The sequence below is a fragment of the Dasypus novemcinctus genome, chromosome 4 (assembly GCF_030445035.2).
Source record: "Dasypus novemcinctus isolate mDasNov1 chromosome 4, mDasNov1.1.hap2, whole genome shotgun sequence".
In the NCBI taxonomy this organism is placed as follows: domain Eukaryota; kingdom Metazoa; phylum Chordata; class Mammalia; order Cingulata; family Dasypodidae; genus Dasypus; species Dasypus novemcinctus.
Window position 1 is genome coordinate 116,233,416 of NC_080676.1, and position 25,131 is coordinate 116,258,546.

General features: G+C 35.8%; 1 protein-coding gene across 10 annotated transcripts in view; it reads right to left on the reverse strand.

Moving 5' to 3' along the window:
- The window catches only part of CSNK2A2IP (casein kinase 2 subunit alpha' interacting protein), a 124,282-nt gene that overhangs the window by 15,308 nt on the left and 83,843 nt on the right, over positions 1-25,131 (reverse strand). For 7 of the 10 annotated variants that reach the window (XR_009185597.2, XM_058296041.2, XM_058296037.2 and 4 more), the window contains one exon: positions 23,714-23,867. Coding sequence is in view for 1 of the 10 variants with exons in the window: in XM_071214890.1 (XP_071070991.1) it covers positions 13,830-13,839 (10 nt within the window). In the remaining 9 variants the exon portion in view is untranslated. Of the gene's footprint in view, positions 1-13,829; positions 13,891-14,572; positions 14,642-23,713; positions 23,868-25,131 lie in introns of all 10 variants that reach the window. The other 3 variants (XM_071214890.1, XM_058296039.2, XM_058296038.2) reach the window with 2 other exon arrangements.

Below are 25,131 nucleotides of genomic sequence, written 5' to 3' on the forward strand. Positions count from 1 at the left end.
GTCTTGACAATAAAGAAATTTAAACAATTAAAATGAAACTGTGGATAAAGTTTTCATAGGATCAAACATTCGTGCAAAGCAACTTTCTTCTTGGAAATGGTCACTAAGTTTAAAATAGCAGTGAGAATAATGTAAGGGAAATGTGATACACAACAGGTCTCTAGAAAGCAGCTGTGCAAACAAAAGGAAGAATCTTATGGAAAACCATGGCATATTAAGAGACCTGTTGATTACATCGCATGTCTAATTCAAGTGTTTTGCTTATACAAAATCAAGAACATAGCCCCCAATGGTAAATCTGGTAGGTTACACATTGCCATCATATTGTTTGATTCATGTTTTTCACTTAACAAAAAACTCCTAGTTGTCTGAATCTAAAATGATCATATTTCAGTAATGCGATTTTGTTCCAAATGCATTAAATGGGTTAAATATGCATAACATTTCTGTATTTTAGTGTATTTGATAATGACCAAATGCTAAACACTTAGGATAAAAATGAAATAAGATACTTTAAAATATCATTTTAGGAATAGCTAGCCATATTAGTCTTTTTTATTTCCAATGCAAGAGATTTGTTTTCTTGTCATGCAACAAACTCAAATGCTGTTACAATGACAAGTAATATGTTAGCTTTCTACAATCTACTAGGCATAAGCACTGCATAACCTTTTGTTTATTGAAAAATATTTATATGATTTTTTGATATAAAATACTCTCAATGGCTCCAACCTAAAAGATTTATTTAAGAGATATATCTAATTCTTTTGAATCCATGTTTTTATGATTTAACAAGTTTCTGTCTAAGCTCCATTGTTCTTTGTCTAATATCTCTTAAATATCCCAGGAAAAACCAAACACATAATGAATGGAGATAAATCAACTTTTGATTATATGATTTACCTATTTAATACCTTCTGTTATAAAATATACAAATTGAAAAAAACTTTTATATGCTTAAAAATATGATCTGTGGTACTATGAAAAGAATTCTGCTGTATTTTCCCTAAAATATTACATTTAAAGTACAAACAAAAAAAAAAAAAGGTAGAAACTCTATAAGGCCTTTTGTTTTAGTTTGCTAAAAGCTGCTGGGATAAATATACCAGAAAGGGGTTTGAATTTAAAAGAGAGATTTATCAGTTCAAAAGCTAACAGATCTGAGGCTGTGGAAGTGTCCACATCAAGGCATCATCAGAAGATACTTTCTTCCTGAGCTAGCACAATCAGGCTTCTGGTGGCATCCACTCATCTCTTCTTTCTGCTTTGGGCCTCCTTGTTTCCTGTTTGCCTAAAGAGGCTTCCTCTCAGCTTCTGTTCCATTGATTTCAGCTTCAGCTCTCTATCAGCTTCTGGGTCCCTCTCTGTCTCTGCAACTTTCTTCCAGTATTTGCAGCTTTTTATTCCTTCATTTATAAAAGACTCCAGTAAGATGATTTAGAACCACCCTGGACCATGCAATCGAATCAAGAGACCCTTAACTGACACAATTTAATCAAAAGTTCCCACTTATAATCAGTTTACATGCACAGGAATGAGTTAATCCTAAGGACGTGATTTTCTGCGGTTCACAAAAGCTTCAAACTACCATAGCATTTGATAGAAAAAATATTTCAAATCAGGATGAATTCATGACCCCTTTACTATTTTCTATCCCTCTACTTCCTAAATAAGTTTATTCATAGGAAACTGAGGAATGGCAAATGAAGCACCATCAAATTGCCATAATGATAATAATAGCAAATATTTATTAAGCCCTTTACATCCACAACCCTTTATAGTATATTAATATTCATCCCATTTTTATGAATAACATTGCCTATCCCTGTTGTCCAAATAGTCTAATTTTGTTTTCACTAATTTTATCTTCAAAGATGCATGAGAAATATCCTTTTTGATCTTTCCCATTAGACACTAAAGACTATTTAATATCTGTTTCTCTATCTGTAAAGGTTAAATAACTTTCATAATCACTATCTCCTCTCCCCAACTCTGCCCTGACTGCTCTCAGCATCTGTTTTTAGTCTTCCTCTACATACCTCTCTCTTCATCTCTTGGCCTTTTCTCTTTGACCTATATCTCTGCACTTCTTTTCTCAATTTGCACTCATTTTTTCCTAACTCCTAATCCTAAACCCTTCTGCTATTTCATATCAAGGTCATTGTTTTTATAGTCTCTCTTCCTCACTTCTACCAAAAATTGCTGTATCAACAATTTTTAAGATTTGAGGTAAAATCCAGATGTTTATGTTGAAAAGCACTGCCAAGTACTAGACATTTAATATAAACAGTATGTTTATATTATTTTTACTCCATCCCCCTTGTTCTGAATAAAATATTTTTTAACTCATATAATTGAATGTGTGTAAGAAAGGATAAAGTGATAAAATTATTAATTTGAAAAATCATGCTTCTAAGTTATTTTCCACAAATTCTTAGTCTAGATTTACCTGAAGTGTAAACTTTGTATCTTAACATCATTTTTAAAAGAAAATATCTCTTTCTAAGAAATTCTCTTAGAAATTTATCTTTCTCTTTCTAAGCCAATTAAGACTTGGTTATGAAAGCAATTAGATTAGAATATGAAGTTTATTTGCATTGGGAAAAATTGCAGTGGAAAACATCTTACTTTAAATAGTCAATAAATTAATTCATTATTAGTGTTATCCAGATTCCTTTATATTAAGAAAATAACAATACATTTTTATTTTAAAAATCATTATAATCAGAAAGAAAATTATACAAAAGGGTCAAAAGAATTTTCACATTTCTGATATGGTTTTTAAAGAAAATTTATGTCAAGAAAACCAAAATTATAGTCCCAACTCTGTCATTTTCTACTTCTATGACCTTGGAGAGATTAACTTCTGTAAGACTCAGTTTCCTCATCTGTAAAATAAAGATAGTAGTACATATCTCATAGTTTTCCTATGAGGAGTAAATGTGGAAAGGTAGTTAATGTATTTGGTATAATGTCTAGTAAAGTACCTAAGATGAATAAATTATTATTCTCATTATTATAAATTAATTACCACTGCCTCAGACATATAGGAAAAACTCAAATTTTATAAATATCTCTCTTGTAACTTATTTACAATTTTTGTTTGCATGTTTGAATGTATGGGAATCTGTAATAGTTTCTCTAAGTTGTATAATTATCAGGATGTGAAAAATTGTGATATGTGTGTGAATACTAAATTCATAGAAAGTGGTTTGTGTATGTGGCAGTTCGATATTGTTTGTGAATTCTAAAAACAGATATTGGATTATGTTTGTAAACTGGTCTATCCCTCCTGGCATATTAAATTATATTGGATTCAGAGATTTCACTTTCACTTGATTAAATAATGATTGAGGCTTTGATGGAACCATGTCAGTAGGACTCACAGAGTCCTGCACCATAGAGAAAGGACTTTGGAGTTTTAATGCTGGAGCCTGGGAAATAAGCACACAGAGGAACAGAGAGAAGGCTCGATTAGACACAGCAGAGGCCCCAGGAAGAGAGATGAGCTGTTAACCTAACAGTTTACAGCTGGCCTTATGGAGAAAGCAGAGCAACTGAGCCCAGAGAGAAACAAGCCCTGAAACAAAAGGAACCCAGGAAGCCTGAACCCTTGCAGACGTTGGCAGCCATCTTGTTCCAACACATGGCAATAGACTTTGGTGACGTTAGTAACTTATGATTTATGACCTGGTAACTGTAAGCTTCCACCCCAAATAAATACCCCTTATAAAAGCCAACTGATTTCTGGTATTTTGCATCAGCACCCCTTTTGCTAATACGGTATGTACGTGTTTGTGTGTGTGTGTGTGTGTGTGTGTATACTAATTTAGCATGGCACATGTGTAAGAGAGAAGGATACCACCTTTTCAATTCTGGTATTGGCTTTAGTGTCTATTTAATTTTAAATATTTCCTAAGAAATATGTAATTTTAAAAACTCATCATGTGTAAATTATAAAAAAATAATTGCCCTGTGATTCTGTTTTCCATTAAGATTGGTCTTTTTTTAACTGAGCTCTTGATCACATTTTATAAAATTATAAAATAACAAGAAGCTAAATTCTGGTTTCAGAAAAGTCCTGTGAATCATAGGCACATATTGGTATTTTCCTTCTGATTGGTATCATGAAAACAAGCATTTGGATAAAAAATAAAAAGCTATATGCATAGAAAATCAGTTCTCAGTGAATGAAGAAGGAAGACATTGCATCCAAACTAAAGTTATCCTATTTAGATATGCCATGATAATTTCACAATGGGTACAAGGAAATCTTATTTAAATACAGGGATAATCTGTGTTATCTGTTTAAAAGATTATCTCCCAATTCATATTAAATTTTCAAAATTTACCTCAGTCTGTTGAAACAAAATATAATCTGATTTAAAAAAACAGCTTTACATTTTAAGGAATTAACCCAGCATATAATCAATCACGGAAATGCACTATATAATTTTTTCTTGCTTTCTATTTCCAGTATAACAGATGAAGGAAGAAATAACCTCAAAATCAGTTAATGTGGGAACCAAGAAACATATTCCATTTAATCCTGTTTCTTTATTTTTCTTCCCACAGTAATAAAATATCCTTCCTTGCAGAGACTAAATTATTCCTGTTGAAATGTGGAGTAGGCAAGATTCAGATACACACTTAAGTCTTCCAAACTCAGATCATGAATAATAACAAACTTTAATCATTTTCTTGGCAAGACTTAAAATACAAGCAGGGATATCTTAAAAAAATAAAAATGAAAAAAAGTTTTACACCTTTCTGATGCTGAGTTAGTATCTAAATGGAGTTACTTTTACTATTAATAAATTGTTTCTTCCCACTCTAAACTCCTGGAGGACTCATAAACTTCTCTCAGCAACACCTAGTGAAATTAGGCTTTCATTAACTTGTGCTAGCCTTTTAATTCCCCTTTGAACTCTTAGAACTGGTCATTAAAAGAGGTAGCCAAAGTTCCCTTTTGCACCTGCAAATAACAGTTGAATCTACAATTAAAGATCATTCTCCTTTTTTAAAAAAATTCAAATAATGGCATTAAAGTGTAATATTTTTATGTGCATCTGGTCAGGCTATTTCCTGGCATTTGAGATGAGGTAACAGGATAAATGCATACAAATGTTGAAGAAAGATGCTGAGATAATCTGCAGGTGACTTCAGAAATACAGGCAACTTCTACATACTTTGGGATGTACAGGTATGCACAACAGACCACACATGGCTAAAGGCACTTTAAGGGGGGGAAAAAAAAACACTTCAATTTCTCCATGCAACCAAAATGCAAATCAAATCAATACTAATTTTTCTTTGGGTGAAATATTTTACAAGAAAATATTATTTCTAAAACCTTTAGAGGTGATTATCCAGAAAAATCTTTAAACCATTTAGTTCAATTTATACCTCCCTAAACAGACATAAACCCTTTTCTCATATCCACTTCCATGCATGTATTCTCTGGAGCAGTTCCCATTTTTTTATCTGCCAGAGATCCTCTACACATTTCCAAAGCCTCTCCCAAACAACTCTTTTAAGCCTGAAACTTTTGTTTAATTACTGTAGTAAACTATAATAGGTTATTGTGTGTTCCTAACTACTCAATGTTTTTCGTTTTTTGTTTTTTAGGTACCAGGGCCAGGGATTGAACCCCAGACCTTGTATGTGGGAAAATAGTGTTCAACCACTGAGCCACAATGACTCCCCTGTGTTGTTTTTTTTTTTTTTCATTTGTTTGCTTGCTCTTTACTTTTCTTGTCTTTAGGAAACACCAGGAACCAAACCAGGACCTCCCATATGGGAAGCAGGCACTCATCTGCTTGAGACACATTTGCTTTCCTCAATCAATATTTATTGCTACTGAATTCACTTCTGCTAAATATAACAAGACCCTCCTCCTTAACTCCAATAATTTTTAAAATTTTATCATTTTCCAGAAGAGTTCTTTGTCACCATCATTCCTTGCATTCACAAATCTCTGAATTCAAAATCCAAAATACAGAATACATGGTAAAGAATTAATTTAAAACTATTTTAGTATCATGATATCATTTTATAATTGTAGCACATTAAACATTTTATGGCCTTCATAAATTCTAAAGCCAAAAGATTCTTCAACTGTTTACTTCAAACTTTTCATTAATGGATGACGAGACTGAATTGCATTGAGATTAAGTGACTTGCCTGAGGATATCAGCTATTTAAAGGGACCATGTTTTCCGAAGTCCTGGTTTATACCTGTTGTGGTATAATTGCAGTGTGCAGATCGCTCTCAAATTGTATCAATTTAGAAAATAAATCATAAGGTCATCTTAGTGAACGTGACTTGTCAAGTCCAAACTGGAGGTCAGCCTCTAGATTAGAACTTTTTATACCAAAACAAAAATGAAGAAAGGCAGCGAATTCCAGTCCCTATGCAATTGTTGGTAGTGCTACTCTTCTCTGATTTTTTAAAGTAATTAAATTGAATCAAACCAATCTACAAATAAACTGTAAAAACTAGTAAAGGAAATGGTGCTTTATCAATTTATTTTATTATACTGAGTTTCTTTATAATAGAGATCTCTAAGGGCATTCTGTAAGAAAGAAATCAGCATAAAAACACATAGGGCACTGTTCAAAGACATCTGTATTAAACTTACCAAACATCACAATTCTCCAATAACAGATGTGCAATAACTCTGGTACTAAAAGGGTAGTGGATGGAAAGGCAACAAAGAGTGAGACAAGTACGAAATTAAGGGAGGCTGAAGAATAGAGGGTGGATAGAGATTTGAAAAGAAGTTATAGAGAAGGTGCCACATGTTAGAGAGATTTTAAGGATAGATATTATCCCAAAAGGTAGAAATGTGGGAGCATGAATCAAGGCAGAGGAAAAAGCACGAGCATTCTGAGAGAACCGGAAGTTGATGGCTATGGGAGTGGTAAACCAGGAGTTTGGGGACAATATGGAGAGGGAAGTGAATGTACGACTGATGGTTTTACATAATCCAGCATCCAGTGTGGAACAAGTAAAAGTTTGAGAGAAGTTGAAATAAATATATATTTTGTAGTAAACTGAAAGCAATTTGTAGATTTACAGTAGAAATTATTTACAAAGTTTTTGCAAACATCTAACTGTGAAGTAGACCAGGAAATACTATGCCAGAATCAATAAGAACATGGATTTGCGAATTAGTTATATCTGGGTTTGAAATATAGGCTCTGCTATTTATTGAGTGTTCTTCAACAATTTTCTTAGCATTAAGATTTCTCCTTTGTAATTTAGGAATGACGAAATAGGGAACTTAGTATTATATTGAAAATAAATGAAATGAAAGTTATTTAGCTCAGGACCTAAAAAATAATAAGTACTCAGTATAAGTGACAAATAATATTGAAATTGGTAATTTTAAAGAAATGAACTATGGTGCTGGCATGAGAATAAAAAATAAGTAGGGCAGCAGACTTTGCCCAGTGGTTAGGGCATCTGCCTATCACATGGGAGATCCAGGGTTCAAACCCTGGGCATCCTTGACCCGTGCGGAGCTGGCCCATGCACAGTGCTGATGCGCGCAAGGAGTGCCCTGCCGTGCAGGGGTGTCCCCCACATAGGGGAGCCCCATGCACAAGGAGTGTGCCCCGTAAGGAGAGCCGCCCAGCGTGAAAGAAAGTGCAGCCTGCCCAAGAATGCCACCGCACACACAGAGAGCTGACACAACAAGATGATGCAACAAAAAAGAAACACAAATTTCCATGCCACTGACAACAACAGAAGTGGACAAAGAAGATGCAGCAAATAGACACAGAGAACAGACAACTGGGGTCGGGGGAAGGAAGGGGAGAGAGAAAAATAAATCTTTTAAAAAAATAAGTAGAGAACATAAATAAGAAAGATATTTCAAAGGTAGAATATATAACTAGAATTCCTAAAGAAAAGTATTTTTAAAATGAGTCTGAGCTGGATGAATAATCAGTCCTTGATAACAGCAATATTACTTGATTTTGTATTCATATCAAGATTCTTAAAACATTTTTGTATTGTGATAGTAAGAAAATAACTTGACTTGGAAAAATGTGCTAATTTATAAGTTTTCTAATATATAACATATATACAATATGAGAATAAAGGCTATTTCATTGTAAAAAAAGATTGAAGGTGTTTAAGAAGAGTTTTCTATTATGATGATGATTAAAGAGGTCTTCGTGTCCATAATTATGAAAGGTATTACACAGTTTTGTAGTTTCTGCTAAACTGCAATGAAAATTAAAATATAATAGCTTCCATTTAACTAAGGGGGGAATGCCATGAATTCTGAAACATCTGCCAGTAATTGAGCAGGACCATTAATACTGAATTTGTCTCTATTAATGGTGTTCCAATAAGACAAATTCTCAGATGCCCTCTAAACAGGTTGCTATTTTAAAAGAGAGAGACAGGAGGCTACAAATTCTATTACCATTGTCTTAGTCAAACACCAAATGTGAAAATGGAAAATTAAATGAGTATGAAAAACTAAACTTGGCTTTGAGTTAACAGTTCGAAAGTAGTAATGGTCTGATAATAAATAGGCACCAATCGTTCTTTGCTGTAATTAATGATACAATGATTGAATTAAACAATAATTTTAAATAAATAAATGTCATAATTTCCAGGCTCCTATGACAAATACCACACAATGGGTTGGCTTAAACAATGGGGATTTATTAGATAAAGTTTTGAGGCTAGGAGAGGTACAAAATTAAGAACAGCAAGTCAAGGTTTTCTCTACCAAAACAGTAAAAATATGGTGCTGGCTATTGGTGATCCATGGAGTTCCTTGACTTGTATCCTTGCTGCTCATCACATGTGGTGCCTTTCCTTTCTCATAGGAGTTCTTTTGGGTTACACTGGCATCCACCTTTCAGTTCGTCCTCATGACTTTCTCTCTTTCTGTCTGAATTTCTTCAGCTTATAAAGACTCCAGTAATCCTAATTAAGGCCCAATCTCATTCAAATGGGCCTCATTTTAGCTAAAATAACATTTTCAAGAAATCTTATTTACAAGAGATTCACACTCATGAAAAGGCAAATCAAGACCAGGAATGTATCTAAATTGTGGTACATAATGTAATTCACCACAACAAAGAACTGTTAAGAGTTTTGCTTCCAAGTGTATTGGACTTCGTTCTAACCTAGAATAAATTTTTCCTAATCATGAACTCTGTGGTGATCTGAAGCTGTATATTCCCCAAAATAAGAATCATAAATCATGTTCTTAAATGTGATACATTCCTGTGAGTGTAAACCCATTTTAACTAGAACCTTTTGATGAGGTTATTCTAGTTAAGGTGTAGTCAACCCAAATTAGGATGGATCTTAATTCTATTACTGGAGTCCTTTATAAACAGAATGAAACACAGATGGAAATAAAAGTCACAAAGAGAGCAGCCAGATGCTGGAATCAATGGAATCAGGAAGAGAAGGGAGAGACTAAAGTCACTGCCATGTACCTTTCCATATAACAAACTAAGGACCAAAGATCACCAGCAGCCAGTCCCAGACACCAGTCTTTTTTAAGAAAGCATTGCCTTGATCAAGCATTGATTTGGACTTTTCTCAGGCTCAAACTGTAAGGGAATAAATTCTTATTATTTAACCTGACCCATTTCAAGGTATTTACTTGAGCAGTATAGAAAACTAAAACATTAAGAATTTTGATTGACGTACAGTATTACCACTGTTCTATGAAAAAAAATAGTTAACATATACACAATTACAAATAGGCTTGACTAAAATGGTTAAATACTGACCATTTTATAAATTTTATTTAAGATTTTCAGGTTAATAATATAGTATGAATAACTTGAATTCAAAATTTTTTCCTTCTTGTTGCAATGCAATAAGTATTCAGCAAAATTCTGTGTACTGTTAGGACTACATGAGAACTGTTTTTCTTTCTGAATAATCAGATAACATTTTCAGGAGATACAGCTCATCAGTATCAAACAGTCCAATGTTGCTTTAATTATTTTAATTATGAACTTATGTAGCACATCTTTTAGTTTAAAAGTTTGTACACTTTTTTATTTTATAATTAAATTTAGATTTTGTTTAAATTTCACGAAAGGATTATGTTTAATGAAAAAGCTGTTTTGTTAGCATGGTATTACTCAACCATCAGTTTAACTATGAAATGGAGCCAAAAGTGCTTTTTAGTATCAAAGGACATTTTTTAAGGAAAAAAAATCATTTATACTCATTTTCAATTCATATAAGCTTGTGATGGTTATGTTCATGTGTCAGTCTGGCTAGGTTATGGTGTCCAGTTGGTGAGTTAAGCAAACACTGACTTGATTGTTACTGTGAGAACATTTCATGGATTTAAATCTTCAGTAAGTCAGTTATATCTATGGCTGATTACATCTACAATTAACTAAGGAAATTGCCTTCAACAATAAGAGAATCTCATCTAATCATTTTAATCAAAAGGAGAACTTATCATTTCAGCAGTCAGAAGGGAGACTTTCCATACCTACTTCAACCAGTCACCTTCTCCTGGCACTGACAGTCCATGATGTGAGTTGGCAATAGAAATACACAAAATCCCACCACTGGATGTTGCTATTCAAATGCTTATAAGGGGCAAGGATCTGGTGAGAGCATTTTTGATATCTCAACAGTGTTTTGTCAAGTTAAAAGGTATAATGATGTTGGCTGGTTGGCCTTAAATATGCTGAATACAGTTATAAAAGAAAAGGATGAGCCCAAGGCATCAAATGCCCAACTTCAGCTCCATATGGAGGACGTGGAAGTTTCTATGTGTGTCTTGAAAGAAAATCTTATTTTGTATACTCACAAACTTGAGATTTCTGAAAAACAGAACCAGAGTTTCATTGTGCTAGTGGCTGAATTACAATGCAAACTGAATTCCCAACCTTGCAGGGTATCTGCTGTTAAAGTGAGGGCATTGACTGGAAAGGAATGGGATCTTGAAAATCGGAATAGGGACATATGGGTTGATAGCAATAACAGTAGGGCATTGAAAAACCTAGATTATGCTGAATCTTTGCCATATAAACTTGTAATGGTCTTCCTTGAGGTATCAGCCTCCCAATCACTGGTCTGCCCTGAGGAATCAGACATCCAACCTCCACCTGAAGAGATTAAACACAATATGCTTGATAAATCTATAAGCACCTCCCCTGAGGAAACAGCACTCACACCCCTTCTAAAAAGATTAATCCTGTTTCACCAGGTTACGCTGTAAAGGAATGTCCTCTGGTAGTTGTCTTACTAGACCCTTCTAATACTTCTTATGACCCACCCCAACACCTCTCTTTTCTTCCAGACTTACTAGTCTGAAGTCCCAAAAGGGCCCAAAAGGTAAGGTACAAGGTGTGATCCATGAGGAAGTATACTACAGTCCAAAAGAATGGCATGATTTTTCCAATATATATATAGGCAGAAATCTGGAGAATATGTGTGGTAATGGATATTAAGGGTGTGGGATAATTAGGGAAGGAATATAAAGCTGGAACAGCTGAAATTATTGATATAGGCCCACTAGACAAAGATTCTGGATTCAATGTTGAAGGGATTAGAAAGGTCTCTGACAGTTTGGGTGGTTGGCTGGAGCATGGATTAAATGGTGACCTACCTTGTCTAAAGCCAAAATTCCAGAACTTCCCTGGTATAATGTAGATGAGGGAATCCAAAGGTTTAGAGATATTGGAATGTTAGAATGGATTTAGCATATAAGACAGAGGACACACCTTTGACCAGGACTGTGAGGAATAAATTTGTGAGGTTAATGCCAACATCCCTGAAGAGATATGTGGTTGTTCTTCTCATGTGCCAGATATTACTGTGGGAACTGCTGTCACTGAACTCGGATGCTTAAACATAATGGGGATTTTCAGATCGAGGGCGGAGACAAGTGATAGTACTTAATCAATAAAAACAAGGTGGGTGTGACTACCAAAATGGATACCAGAGTCAGAACAGTAATCAGAATAGTGTGAATCATAGAGACCTGTGGCCTTGTCTAGTAGATCACAGAGTACTTAGAAGTAAAATATAGGCATTCTCCTAAATTCTTACTTGATGTGTATAAGCAGGAGAGTTCCAGGTCAAGTGAACGAAAGTCTAACTTGAATTACAAAAACAGAGTATTAATGGTCCCTTAAACAATTCTAATTCACTATAATTCTCTTGGCTTTGCTTTCCTCCCTCCATTGCCTTTATTCTCCATTTGCTAGCAAGAGGGTGATATCACCTTGAAGCATCTCATCCAGAAACATCTAGAGGCAGTATGACAGACCATTTTTCTCCATGTCTTTTAAAGAATAATGAAGTCCTTCCTAGAAGCTCTCCAGTGAATGTCTTCTCAATGACCAACTTTGGGTTACTTATTCATTCCTAAATGAATCTCTGGTAAGAGGGCTAGGATTTCCAAAATGAGCTTATGCATTCAACTCCCAACCTCTGGACTTGAGGATGCAATGGGAATCTCCTGAGGCACATAGCTGGATGGAGGAAGGTAGATGTACACATCAGCAGTATTGGAAATATTCAGCGATATTGATGTAGGAAAGATGAATTGGTATAGAATATAGACAAACAAAACCTGCCTGGAATTATGCTTTCCAAGGTGAATTCTTTTTCTCTTTACCCTCCATGGGTCTCGGTTCTGTCCTCTAAGGCCACATCTGAGATGGGTCAAAGGAACTTTAATAACCTTCCTTTTGGCTGGAGTTTGGTGACCTGGAATTTACTTTAGGGAATGAATTTTTTTAATGCTATTATCAGTCAACCTTCGGGTTTCTTTAACAATACAAAATCCATAAAAACCTTAGCAAGATTTTAATCTTCCCCCCCAATTCCAGAAAATACAGTCTAAGGGCAAAGTGCTTGTCATAATCTTTAAATCTTTAAAATTCTGTGTCTCAGACAGAAGCTTCTGTGAGTTGTTTCCCTTCCTGAACTTCTGCCTTAAAGGAACTGTAAAAATAGTCTCAGTTATGGTTGTACCACCTGTCACCTGAATGATTGGAGAAGATGCTCAATAGAGACCTGGGTATCTATTATTGCTTTTTCTCCAATTATGTCTCCTATCTCTCAGCCTTTACCTCCCCTAACTTTAGCTCAGAGAATTCAGCTATCCTTTCCTGAGAGATTAGTGGACTCTAGGTCAACTCAAATATAGACATCAGGACTAAAAGACCTTCTCTAGAAAAGGCAAATATTTTCTTTTCTTTCTATTTTCATATGAGCCACCTCAAAGTCAGTGGAGCTGACTGTTGAAAGAAATACCAATGCATCATAATACCCTATTTTTCCCCAACCATTTCTCCAATGTTGATAGGCAAGTAGTCTGTGTCACCAGGTGCAATTGGAGACAGAGTAATCAAATGCTTCTTGTTGCTTAATAGTTGCTATCAACTTCCAAGGTTCACCATCCTTTACTATCCTTTACCCAATCTCCTCCACTCTGCCAACTCCATATTTTAGGTCTCTTATTTGGAATGCCCCATTTCTAGATATCAGATTTTATTGGAGTTGAGACATATCTGGCTAAAAATAACAGAAAACCTGGGGTAAAATTGACTTAAGAATAAGAAAATCTATTTTCTCACAAAACGTACTCTAAGTATGACCAATGATGCTCACAAGTTAGGACTTCGAATTAAAGGAAGCCTAAAAATTCAGACTAGAGAGTGAGCACCTATTCCAGTGGAACCAGCAACAGCAGCAGCAACAAATGAGGCAGAGATGGCGCTATACAGTAATCAATATCAGTGTATAACCCGGACAGCAGAAGTGGTACAGGCAATGTCTGTTCTATTTTAAAAAGTCCTAGCTTCCTTACCTCTTACCATGTAGTATTTCTGATATGAAGCCAAAATACACTTCTAAATAGTGTCATCACCCTATTTAGAAAAGGGAATAAAAAGATCTCACTGCTGGGGAAAGCACAGACACACTTAGCAGCCATCTCCCAGCCCTCATCTACCACCCCTCATTTTCTATTGTGTACAGATGTTTCAGTGTTTCCATTCCTGAGGGGAAGGGCACAGTAGGTCTAATGGAAAAGTCTGACAGCAGAACATACCTGAAATCCAAACAAGCAGTTACTGCTGCTTGCTAAGGCAGGAACTCTGCACAAAGGTTGCTCGATACAAGCGTTTTGCTTATTGGGCAGGGCCCCTTCTCCCTGGGGTTCTATAAACACCCCACATTCAGGCAGCGCATGCATCTTTCCTCTCTGAAGCTGGGTGCGTAGAGCTGCTGACCACAGACTCTGACTCAAACAGTTGGTCTCTCCAGGGGACAGGCCAGGATGGGATCTCTTTCCCTGTTCCTTTGGACCCTTTATACTATGTAAGTAATAAAGCGGCCATTTGTTGATAATCTCTGTTGTGCCTGAGCCTGTACTCCCATGATGTGTACTGTGTAGTGACTCACTCTACACTCATTTGTTTTTTTCTCAAAGCTTTCAGATTTTTTCTTAATCTGAGTAGGTCTGAAATGTCCACAGTATGTGTCTTAGCAATTGGACAGGGTGGTGGTGGGGAGTGCCCATTGATATTTGTGCATATGGGTTTTTCCTACCTTATTTTTGATTGTTGTGGTTCACTTAGTGTCTTCAGTTGCTCCTTGCATTAGATTGGCTCTTTCCTTCTGAAAATATGAAAATTTCTTTTTTACATCCTTTCTTCTACTGGCTAAATAAAACCCCTGAAATTCTTACTAGCCCAATATTGGATCTTCTATATCTGACCTGCAGATCTCTTTTCTTCTTTTCTATCTCTGTTTCTTGCTGTATGCTGGTAAATTTCCTCAAATTTATCTTTTGTATTGCTAACAGATTTTGTAGACTTCCTATTGAATATGATTCTTCAGCAATTACCTTTTTAACTTTTAGATAATTTTTTGTTATTTTAGATCTTCCTATTCTGTAGATGAAATATTCTTCCCAAATTCTCTCACAATAACAAACTCTTCAGAACATGGGTTCTTAACCTTTTTTGTTGTTGTTGTTCCATGGACCCCTTTGCCAGTCAGGAGAAACCATGGACCCCTTACTAAGTCCACACAATATTGTGGATTATTTAATAAATATATCACACATGCACCAATACATCCCCAAAAGAATACTGTTTTTTGAATTTTCAATTTAAGCTCATGGACCCCCTGTATTCATTCCACAGACTGCTTCAGGATCCATGGACCCCTCCCTAGTTGAGAACTCCTGCTTTAGAAGGTGCAATGCTAAGCAATGAAGAGCCCATCCTTGGTTGATAAATTAGTCATGCATGTCAAGGAGTAACAAAGTAAGAAGTCACACTGTTATCTGTTAAAGAAAAGGCCCAAGAAAATGTACCTTCCAAGGCAAGAGTTTAGGGGTCTTTTATGAAGAAGGTTGAATTTTACAGGGTTTTGGGTATTTGTTGAAACCTTTAACAAAGATCTATTAGAAAGACAAGCTTTAGCTGAGATGGTTTCCCATCTGATACCAAAAAGTACAGAGAACAATCCTGCTCAAAGAAGCTAGATATTTAGATAGGCTGAAAAAGAGATAATTTCAGGGTTCACAGGATGGCAAATGATGCATTCTCCATCCTAAATTAAGATCAGTGTAGGCCAAGTCAGAGTGATAAAAAAGCACGGAGATAAGACTGGGACAGGGAAGAGCCAGAAAGCCAGAGAAGTGGGAAAAGAGAATTCCCACCCAAGCCCTTCCCAGGTACATCTTGTTCATTAGTCACCTCAAATATGGTCACTGGACAAGCTCTGCTTAATTAAATAACTACCATCAATATGAAGAATCCCCTCTTGGGACACAGCCTGGAGGAAAACTGCCCTGTGTCATTGTATAATAGGAAGAAGCTTGGACAAAGGAAGCTAAGGTGAACATAGATGAGCAAAGTAACCAAAGCTCCAGCAGGAAACCTTCTGGATAATGACTAGATTTGAGAACCATATTTGAACATGAGAACACTCATATTGGTTTTTAACCATTGTCTCATGGCATCAAAAAATGCAAATAAAGCAACAGCCTACTGAGGGTTTTGTTTTTTTTTTTTTTAATTTCTCCCCACCCCCTTGTTATTTGCATTTACTGTGTCTGTTTATTGTGTGCTGGTCTTCTTTTTAGGAGGCACTGAGAACCAAACTCAGGACCTCCCATGTGGGAGGGAGGCATCTAATCACTTGAGCCACCTGCTTCATTGTATTGCTCATTATATTTTCCCCCTTGTGTCTCTTGTTTCATCAACTTGCTGAGCCCACTCAATACATCAGCTCACTGTCTTGCTCTAGAAACCAAACCCAGGTCAGACTATGTGGTAGATGGGAGCTCAATTACTTGAGCCACATCCACTTCCCCTCCTGAGGTTTTTAAAAGAATTGATTTACCAACAAAACCCCAAATCTAAAACCAAGAGCTGAGACAGGTTAGTAAGGTGAAAGTGGGAAGGTAGCTGAGGCCCAGCAGACAACATGGCTGGCAGACAACATGGCCAGCAGACCATAAGGTTGTGAAACCCCGCCCAGAAATCTTCTAAGGAAAAGACTGCCAGAAAGACCCCAGGAGACCCTGATCATGAGCATCCCATTTGGAATGAGATTCCTGTTTGGAATGAGAATCCTGTTCAGTGTCAAGGGGAAGCCCCAGATACCTTCAAACAAAAGGCCTCACCATTGGTCCCCTGAGAACTAACAGGTGGGGCAACCAATCAAACAGCAAACAACTGGCGCCCACCCCAACATTATGAAGAGCGAGGAAGAAAGATTTTTAAAAGGCCTGACCTGGAGTCCCATGTGTGCATCTCTGCAGCACACCAGTGGGTTATTCCTTGGACCATGTATTCTTCTCATTTTCTTGTTTCTTAATAAACTCTTTATTCCTTTGCCTACCCTATGGCATGTCCTTAGATTCTTTTCTGCAACATAAGCCAAGAACCTAGAAACCTAGAACCCAGAACTTTCCACTAACAAAGCCAATATTTGCTAAATCCTTAAATAAATGTACTAATCCAAGGGGAAGTAAGTTGTACCACTGTTAAGATTCCAAAGGAGTTGTTTTTTTTAAAATAATCACTTAAATATACACAAATATTAAAATTCCTTGCAAATATCATTATTGATTTTTATATACCAATTAATTTAGAGAAATAAAAGCCTGCTAGAAATAGAGATGTGAAGAATATCTAGTCCAACCCTCCCATCTTACAGGCTGCTAAAGATCATACAGCAGCAAAGTAGTGCCATATTCAGCCCTCAAAATCTGCCTTTTCAATTTCCAATACAGCCTCACACTATGCAATCTCCAGTAAATCCTTGATTCAGTCCCTCTTTTCCTATGGACTAGGACATAATGAGTATAATTTGACTATTTTTTTAAAATGCAAATTCTGATTCAGTAAGCCTGGAGTAGAGATCAAACTTTGTATTTTTATCTAGCTCCTAGTTGCTATCAGTGCTGTCCATTCTTGGAATACACATTAAGAAACATCATTAAGTAACATTGATAGGGAATATTCACTCTTCCCAATACCTACAAAGACATTGAACAAGAACACTTAGAAAGTCATTTTAACTCTGACGACTAAGGCAACATTTAGTAAACTTACAATGAGTAACACCCTAGTGATCTTAATTCAAAAAAGCATAAGCACGATTTTAAAAATTCATGGTTTTCATAATTTCCCATACATTTCAAGAAATATTTTAGGAAATCCTTCATCCCTTTTGTATGTCTTCCTTCCTTTTGTGTCTTCCTTTTTTTTTTTTTTTTTTTTGAGAAGACTGTTTTCACTCATAAGTAAGCGTCTGTTTTGTGAAACTATTCAGAATGTTTATGATCTTCTGAAGAACCTTTAATTCATGTATCCCTAGTTACTTTGCAGCAACCAGCAAATCTCCTACACATTGTGTGTGTAAAATAAACGAATGTTTAGCAAATTCATCACTTAACTCCTCTAAGATTTCAGCTTCTTCAATGGGTAAAATTAAAATGACTATACCTTGCCTATCATCCTCTAACACCATGTAACATAATAAAAGGAGTACAGATCTGGAGGTGAAAACATGGGTTGGTTTTCTATTTCTACCAAGTAATCATAGTAGCAAGGCAAATTCTCCAAGCCTCCAAACATTCATCTATAAAAATGCAGATAATAATAATGATTTGAAGATTAAATGAGGTAAGGAATATGTTGGTGTTTTATAAAGCTAAACATGTTCTACAAATGGTTATTATATTACTTTATTTATTTATTCCGTCTCCCCTCATCATTGTTTGTGCTTGCTCTCTCCTCTCTGTATCCATTCAACTGTGTGCTCATCTTCTTTTTAGGAGGTACCTGAAACTGAACTTGGGACCTCCCATGTAGGAGAGAGGCTCTCAATTGCTTCAGCCACCTCCACTCCCTGTTTTGTTGTGTCTCTCATTGTGTTTTCTCTTTGTGTCTCCTTGCATCATTTTGTTGCTTCAGCTTGCCGTACCTGCCCATAGTGCCAGCTTGCTGTCTTGCTTCGTCTTCTCCAGGAGGCACCAGAAAGTAAATCAGTGGATTCACTTCCCTATGTTACTTCTGCTACTACTACTATTTGGTACATGATAATCAACTTTAATTATGACCATCACTTAGTAGCATTGCACAAAAAAGTATTTCTGTGGACAAATTTGTATTAGTTATAAAATGGGTAAGAAAACTGAGTTCACTAAGTAAATTCCATCTCATGTTATTTTTAGGAAATGATACTGGTAATATAATTTCCTAAAAATAGAACTTGAAAGATCAAAGTATAACACATTAGCCACATGTAATATTTATTTTCATTAACTTATTTAGGTTTGGAAAAGTCTTAGCATTTGGAAAAAAAGAGAAAATAACTTGGTTTGCTTTCAACCTATTTTGATGCAAAGAAAAAACAAACACATAGATTATTCAGCATATTAAATGTCACAGGGAGCTAATTGCATGAACAATGATTTAAAACAGCATTTATAAAGGATTTTGAAATATAAATCACTTGGATCATTTATGTTGCAATTCAGTTGTTGCTAATCTCCTTGAAAATGTGATTTTTATGATCATGATTGTGAAGCATATAACTTTTTCTTAATTACATGATGTTTAATACTATTTAGAAGAATAATGCTGGCAATAACTGGAGTAATATGTCTGAAATTAAATGTTAATGATGTGCCCCTATGTATACAAATTTTCATAATTAGATTGTTTGTTTCTCTAAATTTATTCCAAGAAGAAATTAAAATATAACATTTATTGTATTTTAGGATAGATAATTTTTTCAGTTTACCACCTCTTACATAACCTGTTCCTTAACATTTTTCATCATTACACTTCTTTAAGTTTTTGGTGCAGGATTTTCACTTGCAGAAAAAAAGCTTTGGAAAGGTTAGAAATAATTTATTAAGTCACAACTGGTCAACATTACTTTTGCAATTCAGAAAGGCATGTTATCACAAAGGTGTGTCCCTAGTTTACCTTCTTTAACAGATAAGAGGAAAAATGTATACATATAAACATTGATAATTGACTTTTTAAAGGTGCAGACATGTTGTCTATGTAAAAGCCAATAACAGAACTTTGCAAATTTTGGGGTAATTAAGTTAAGGAAATGATGGACGTTCCCCCAGTTATGTTCTAACAAAAATTTTCCATTTTTATTTCTTTAAAGCTAAAGTGATAGTTTTAGTACAGTTTTAACTCTGTCTTCCCAAAATAGAAGTTGAGTTGTCCTCAGAAGCCTTCCAGAGGAAAAAATTAAATTTGTCCAAGTCCATATTATACTACACAGTGAAGCCACCTCCATTCTAAAGCAGATCTTGACTGAAGATCATCAATGCTGTCCAAAAAGCTGACCAGGGTTTTCTGACCGGAAGTGCCACAGGAAGTTCTAGGCTAATGATGCGATGTCAGGTTAACATGGAGAAACATAAATGCTGTTTCAGAACACAACTGCTTTGCAAGGATTTTAAACTCAGCATATAAACATCAATTCAACTAAACAACCTGATGGTCTAGAAGAAAAGCTGGCCCTGGACCTGAGTTTGGAAAAAGAGGCAACTAAGAGCTGAAATTCTGTGAATTGCAGATGAAGAAGAATTTAAAGGAAGAGTTAAATGACTAAATCAGAGTTGAAATGGGGACAGAAGAGCCATGGAGATGGTGACAGGAGCCAGGCCTATGTGGATTAAAAAGCCAATGAGAAGTCCCCTATGTTAAATAGCCAAGAGGAGGTTAAGAACAAAGATTTCTATTATGAGATTTTAACTCTGTTGGTTTTTTTGCTGGAAAACTTTGTATGAAATCTCTTTCTCAGACAAGAAATAAATTTCAAAATTTTGAAAAAATATAAAATCTCTCCCAGAATACACTCAGGCTGTTAATACCACAGAGAAATATGAATTCACAAAAATGAATATTCTTCAGCATTGTACAACCAGTGCTGTCAGGCACAAAAAAGAAATAAAAGGTATACGGATAGAAAAGGAAGAAATAAAATTGTGCTTATTAAAAAAATACATAATCCTGTATATGTAAAATCCCAAAGAATATACTGAAAAAAAAAACAAAACAACTCATAAAGGAGTTTGGGAAGGACATAGGATACAATAATAATATAAATTGTCAATTGCATTTTATATTCCAGCAATGCACAGTGCAAAAGTAAAATTAAGAAACAATTCCATTCACAATAGCCTCAAAGATAGTAAAACACAGAAATAAATGTAACAGAAAAAGAGTAAGACTTGTACATGGAGAAGTGGAAAACATTTGGTGGGAAAAATTAAAGATAAAAATAAATGGAGACACATTTCATGTTCATGGATTAGAAAATTCAGTATTTCAAGATGGCATTCTCCCAATTGATCCATAAACTGAAAGCTGTCCCTCTAAAAATAAATCACTTCTTCCTTATTTCCTGCAGAGAAATTAAAGTCAAAATCTATAGAAAGAGTTGTCTTTCCCCATGTTTTCTTCTTCTCTATTCTAGTGAGAGAATTTCTCTCACTTCCTGGTGAAGTTTAGGCTCCTCCTTCAGCAGCCGCAGCTGATTTAGCTCCTTCATCACATAAAAGATGGATTATTCTAACCCAGTTTTCTCTTTTTGACTTGTTCAAAGTACTAATGGGTCAAATAGACATGTAAAATTATTTTAACGCTTAGCTCCAAGGACTCAAAAATTAGAAAACATAAATACTCTAGAATAATATGTAACTACTACACCGTCTAACACATCCCGTATTCACTATGACGACCCTAAGACAAAACGTTATTTCTGGCACCTAGTTACCTTTTAGAATATACATGATCATCACTGACATAGAATATAGCAAGGATAGTTTAAAGTTATACAGGGGAAAGTGTGAGTTTGTGAGGGACAGGGGCAGGAGCATGGAGAGAAAAAGAGGGAGGAAATTGGTGGAAGTAGAAAGAGAAAGAGAAAACTTGAAAAGAGCCTTGTCCACGGTTTCTTCAAGGGTTGATAAGGTTAAAATCCACTTGGGAGAAATAACCCAGTTGGCAGTTAATTGTCCCACTATACTTCTACATTCTAGGGAAGAAAATGTAAATACACCCTTTATATAAACTGCCTCTTTTTACAAAGAATAGCATTTAAAATATTGATATCTTTAGGGAAGAGGAGGCAAAGAGTACAAAGTAACAACATGGATTCAGGGGTCAGACTCTCCCACCCACTCCTTGCTGCACACCCCTAAGCATGTAAACTTGATCAGGTTTTCTCCTTATCTTAGGGTCCCAGATTCCTCATCTATAAATGGGCTTCTCCTTTGAGTAAGGACCTCTTCTGCTGCTAGAGTGCATTTTATCTACTCCTTGCCCCCTGAACCTACCGTATAGCCTCCAAAATCATGCATTGAGACAAAGGAGGCTTCTAACTTGTAATCTTGATGCAGTCTTTATTAGAACTTCTAAGAGTCTGAAACAGATGGGAGACAAAAGCACACACAGCAATTTCTGTTTCTCCTATCCTTAATGTAGAGAACCACTTTTTCTTTTTTTTAGAGATTTATTTTATTTATTTCTCCACACCCCCTTGTTGTTTGCATTCATGGTGCCTTTTTGCTGTGTACTGGTTTTCTCTTTTTTGTGAGGCACTGGAACTGAACCCAGGACCTCCCGTGCGGGAGGGAGCCACCTAATCACCTGAGCCACCTCCACTCCCTGCTTTGTTGCATCTCTCATCATGTTTTCTCGCTGTGTCTCTTGGTTGCATCATCTCACTGCATCATCTTCTGTGCCAGTTCGCCACATGCCTTGCACATCTTCTCCAGGAGGCACCGGGAACCAAACCTGAGTCTCCCAGGTGGTGGGTGGGAGCTCAGTCACCTGAGCCACATCTGCTTCCCAAGAGCCCCTTCGTTGTCTGTTTGAACATCAGTCATAGCCATTGTATTGTCATTATACATTTTGTGTCTATCATAAGAACTATGTTTTATGTTTGTATTCCCTGTGAATATTATGGTATCTGCTACATAGGGTCCATGAATCCGTGAATGAAGAAAATGAGTTTTTGTTTTGTTGTTGTTATTTGTTGGTTTTAGGATTTATTTTCAAATGGAGGCAAATCATTATCAATATTGCTTATAAGAAAAAAAAAAGTCCAATAGTTGTCATTAAGCAAAGTTTTTACTTTGAAAGGAACATAGGACAGAAAAGCTATGTTACCTGTAAGACTCTTTGAGGGCTTTAGCCTCCCACAACCTCTTCGTGGCCTCTTCATGCCCAGTAAGAGAAAAAGAAGAGAATAAGGAAGCAAAAGTGCTCCAAATATTTATTGTTTCTTAGGTATGAAAAAAATCTGAAATTCATCTACATCAGCTCAACAAATGCCTTTTCAGGAATGATATGTATTTTGTTCTTTCTGACAGAAGTTAAGCTAATAATATTTCTAAATGTTTAATTCCAAGGCTGTATTCATGTTTTTTTGTTTTGTATTCCTTTCTTTTGCTTTCATAGAAGGATTGCTTCAAAGACAGGCATGTGGAGAAATCTTTATTTTCTCTTTCAGTGAGATAAAGCTCAATAAAGCCACAAATGGAGGGCAACCACACTGACATCCTCTTGTGGATAGGAGAGGAGCAGAGAATGGGATGGGCGTGATTTTTTTGGTTTGTTTAATTTTGGGTTTTATGTTTGGTTTTTTTTAGAGAAAAGTAAACCAATCAAACAAACAAGTTTAGGATTAAGAACAAAAATTAAAGATTTCTTCATTAAGACAAACACAGGACGTGAAAAAGAGGTAGAAAAGAAAATTAAATGAGAAAAGGAGAATGAAAGAAATTCAAACAGATGAACATACAGGAAGATAAAGGAAGAAATAAGTGTTCTGGCCACTGAATGACCCAGAAGATCTAAAATACAGATACCAACAGAACACATAGAGAATCCCATGTAAATATTTGAAAAACTCACCCATAGAAAGACATAGAGAAAAATCAACATGCAAAAACACACACTAAAACATACAAAGAAATATTTTTTTAAAAAGTTCTAAAAACTAAAACAAAGCAAAGATGCTCTGAGACACACATACTGTAAGATGTAGAGAAACACAGAGACAATATTTTGGTAATGGGAGAATTCAGTAACACATGGATTCATAGTACTACTAGGCTATTATTAATATTACGTGTATGCTTAAAATGCTGCTGAAATAGAGTGAATTTTTTTCCAAGAAAGGTATACAGACCCTTTGAAGAAACTTGTTTCTAGTAGTTTCTGTTAAAAGTTGTCCTTATGATTAAGTTTGTGATACTGCCAGGAGCAAAATTGGTTGGCTTTTGGGAGATGTAGTATGTTGGTGGAGTTCAAATTCTTGATGGAAGAAAGGAGGTGCTGTCATTCTGCAAAACAAAAGTGAATTTAAAATACTTAAAAATGAGATAAAATCATATAAACTACTGTGAAACTTAGCTTGTAGCAAGACCACTGGTGCCACACAAAGCAGGCAGCACTGCCTTGAGGAATTATGATGGTACCAGGTGAACTTCATGGAAAGGCCTCCCATATACGTGATCTTTCCATATCTTCAATGTGGAAAAAGGAACCAGAACAGGGGCACAAAGAATTTGAAGTAATCATAAAAGGGCTCTTCCTCACTGGATAAGGCTATCGGTTTTGGAGGAAAAAATTTCTAATGACTTTGTGAAGAACAATAATCAAACTAATGAATCTAAAGCTAAAAGAAGTGAAAAAGGGAGGGTGTTAAGACATCTCTTCCTCCTCTTGACATAGAGGTGCAGTGGACACAACCAATCCAGTGTCCACATAGAAAAGGTGGCATTGGATTGGGAAAAGTGGACATGGTGGCTGATGGGTATGGGGAAAGGCGGGAGGAGATGAGAAGTGGAGGCGTCTTTGGGGCATGGAGCTGCCCTGGATGGTGCTTCAGGGGCAGTCACCGGACAGTGTAAATCCTCACAGGGCCCACTGGATGGAATGGGGGAGAGTATGGGCCATGATGTGGACCATTGACCATGAGGTGCAGAGGTGCCCAGGGATGTGCTTACCAAGTGCAATGGATGTGTCATGATGATGGGAATGAATGTTGCTGGGGGGGGGGTGGGGTTGAATGGGACCTCATATATATATATAGTTTTAATGTAATATTATTACAAACTCAATAAAAAAAAAGACATCTCTTTTCTGAGATGAGAGAAAGGAACATGATCAATGAGATAGGAGCTAAATGTATCCTACACAAATTTCCCCTAATGTGTTCTTTAAATATATCTCCCAGCATTTAAGTTAGGGAGCATTAATGATTTTCAGTATTTTAATCTACATCTCAGATATATTTTGCATATGATTTTTATAATTTCCTCAAATTACAATGGATTCTATGTAAATCAACAAGAGATCATTTCAGATTGGATAAAACAAACATCTTTTTGTTCCACTGGCCCTTAGCAAGTCCTGTTTCACTCATCTTAACTCATCTTTTCTTACTTGTCATGTACTCATATACCGTAACCCAAGGAGCATACATCCCAAGGACATAGGTGTTGAATATAACATAAATATCTGTCCTGCATCTTCAGGGTTTATACTTCACTCCCCCTGTAAATTACATCTCCCTTATAAGAGAATCTACTCCTGCTTAAACAT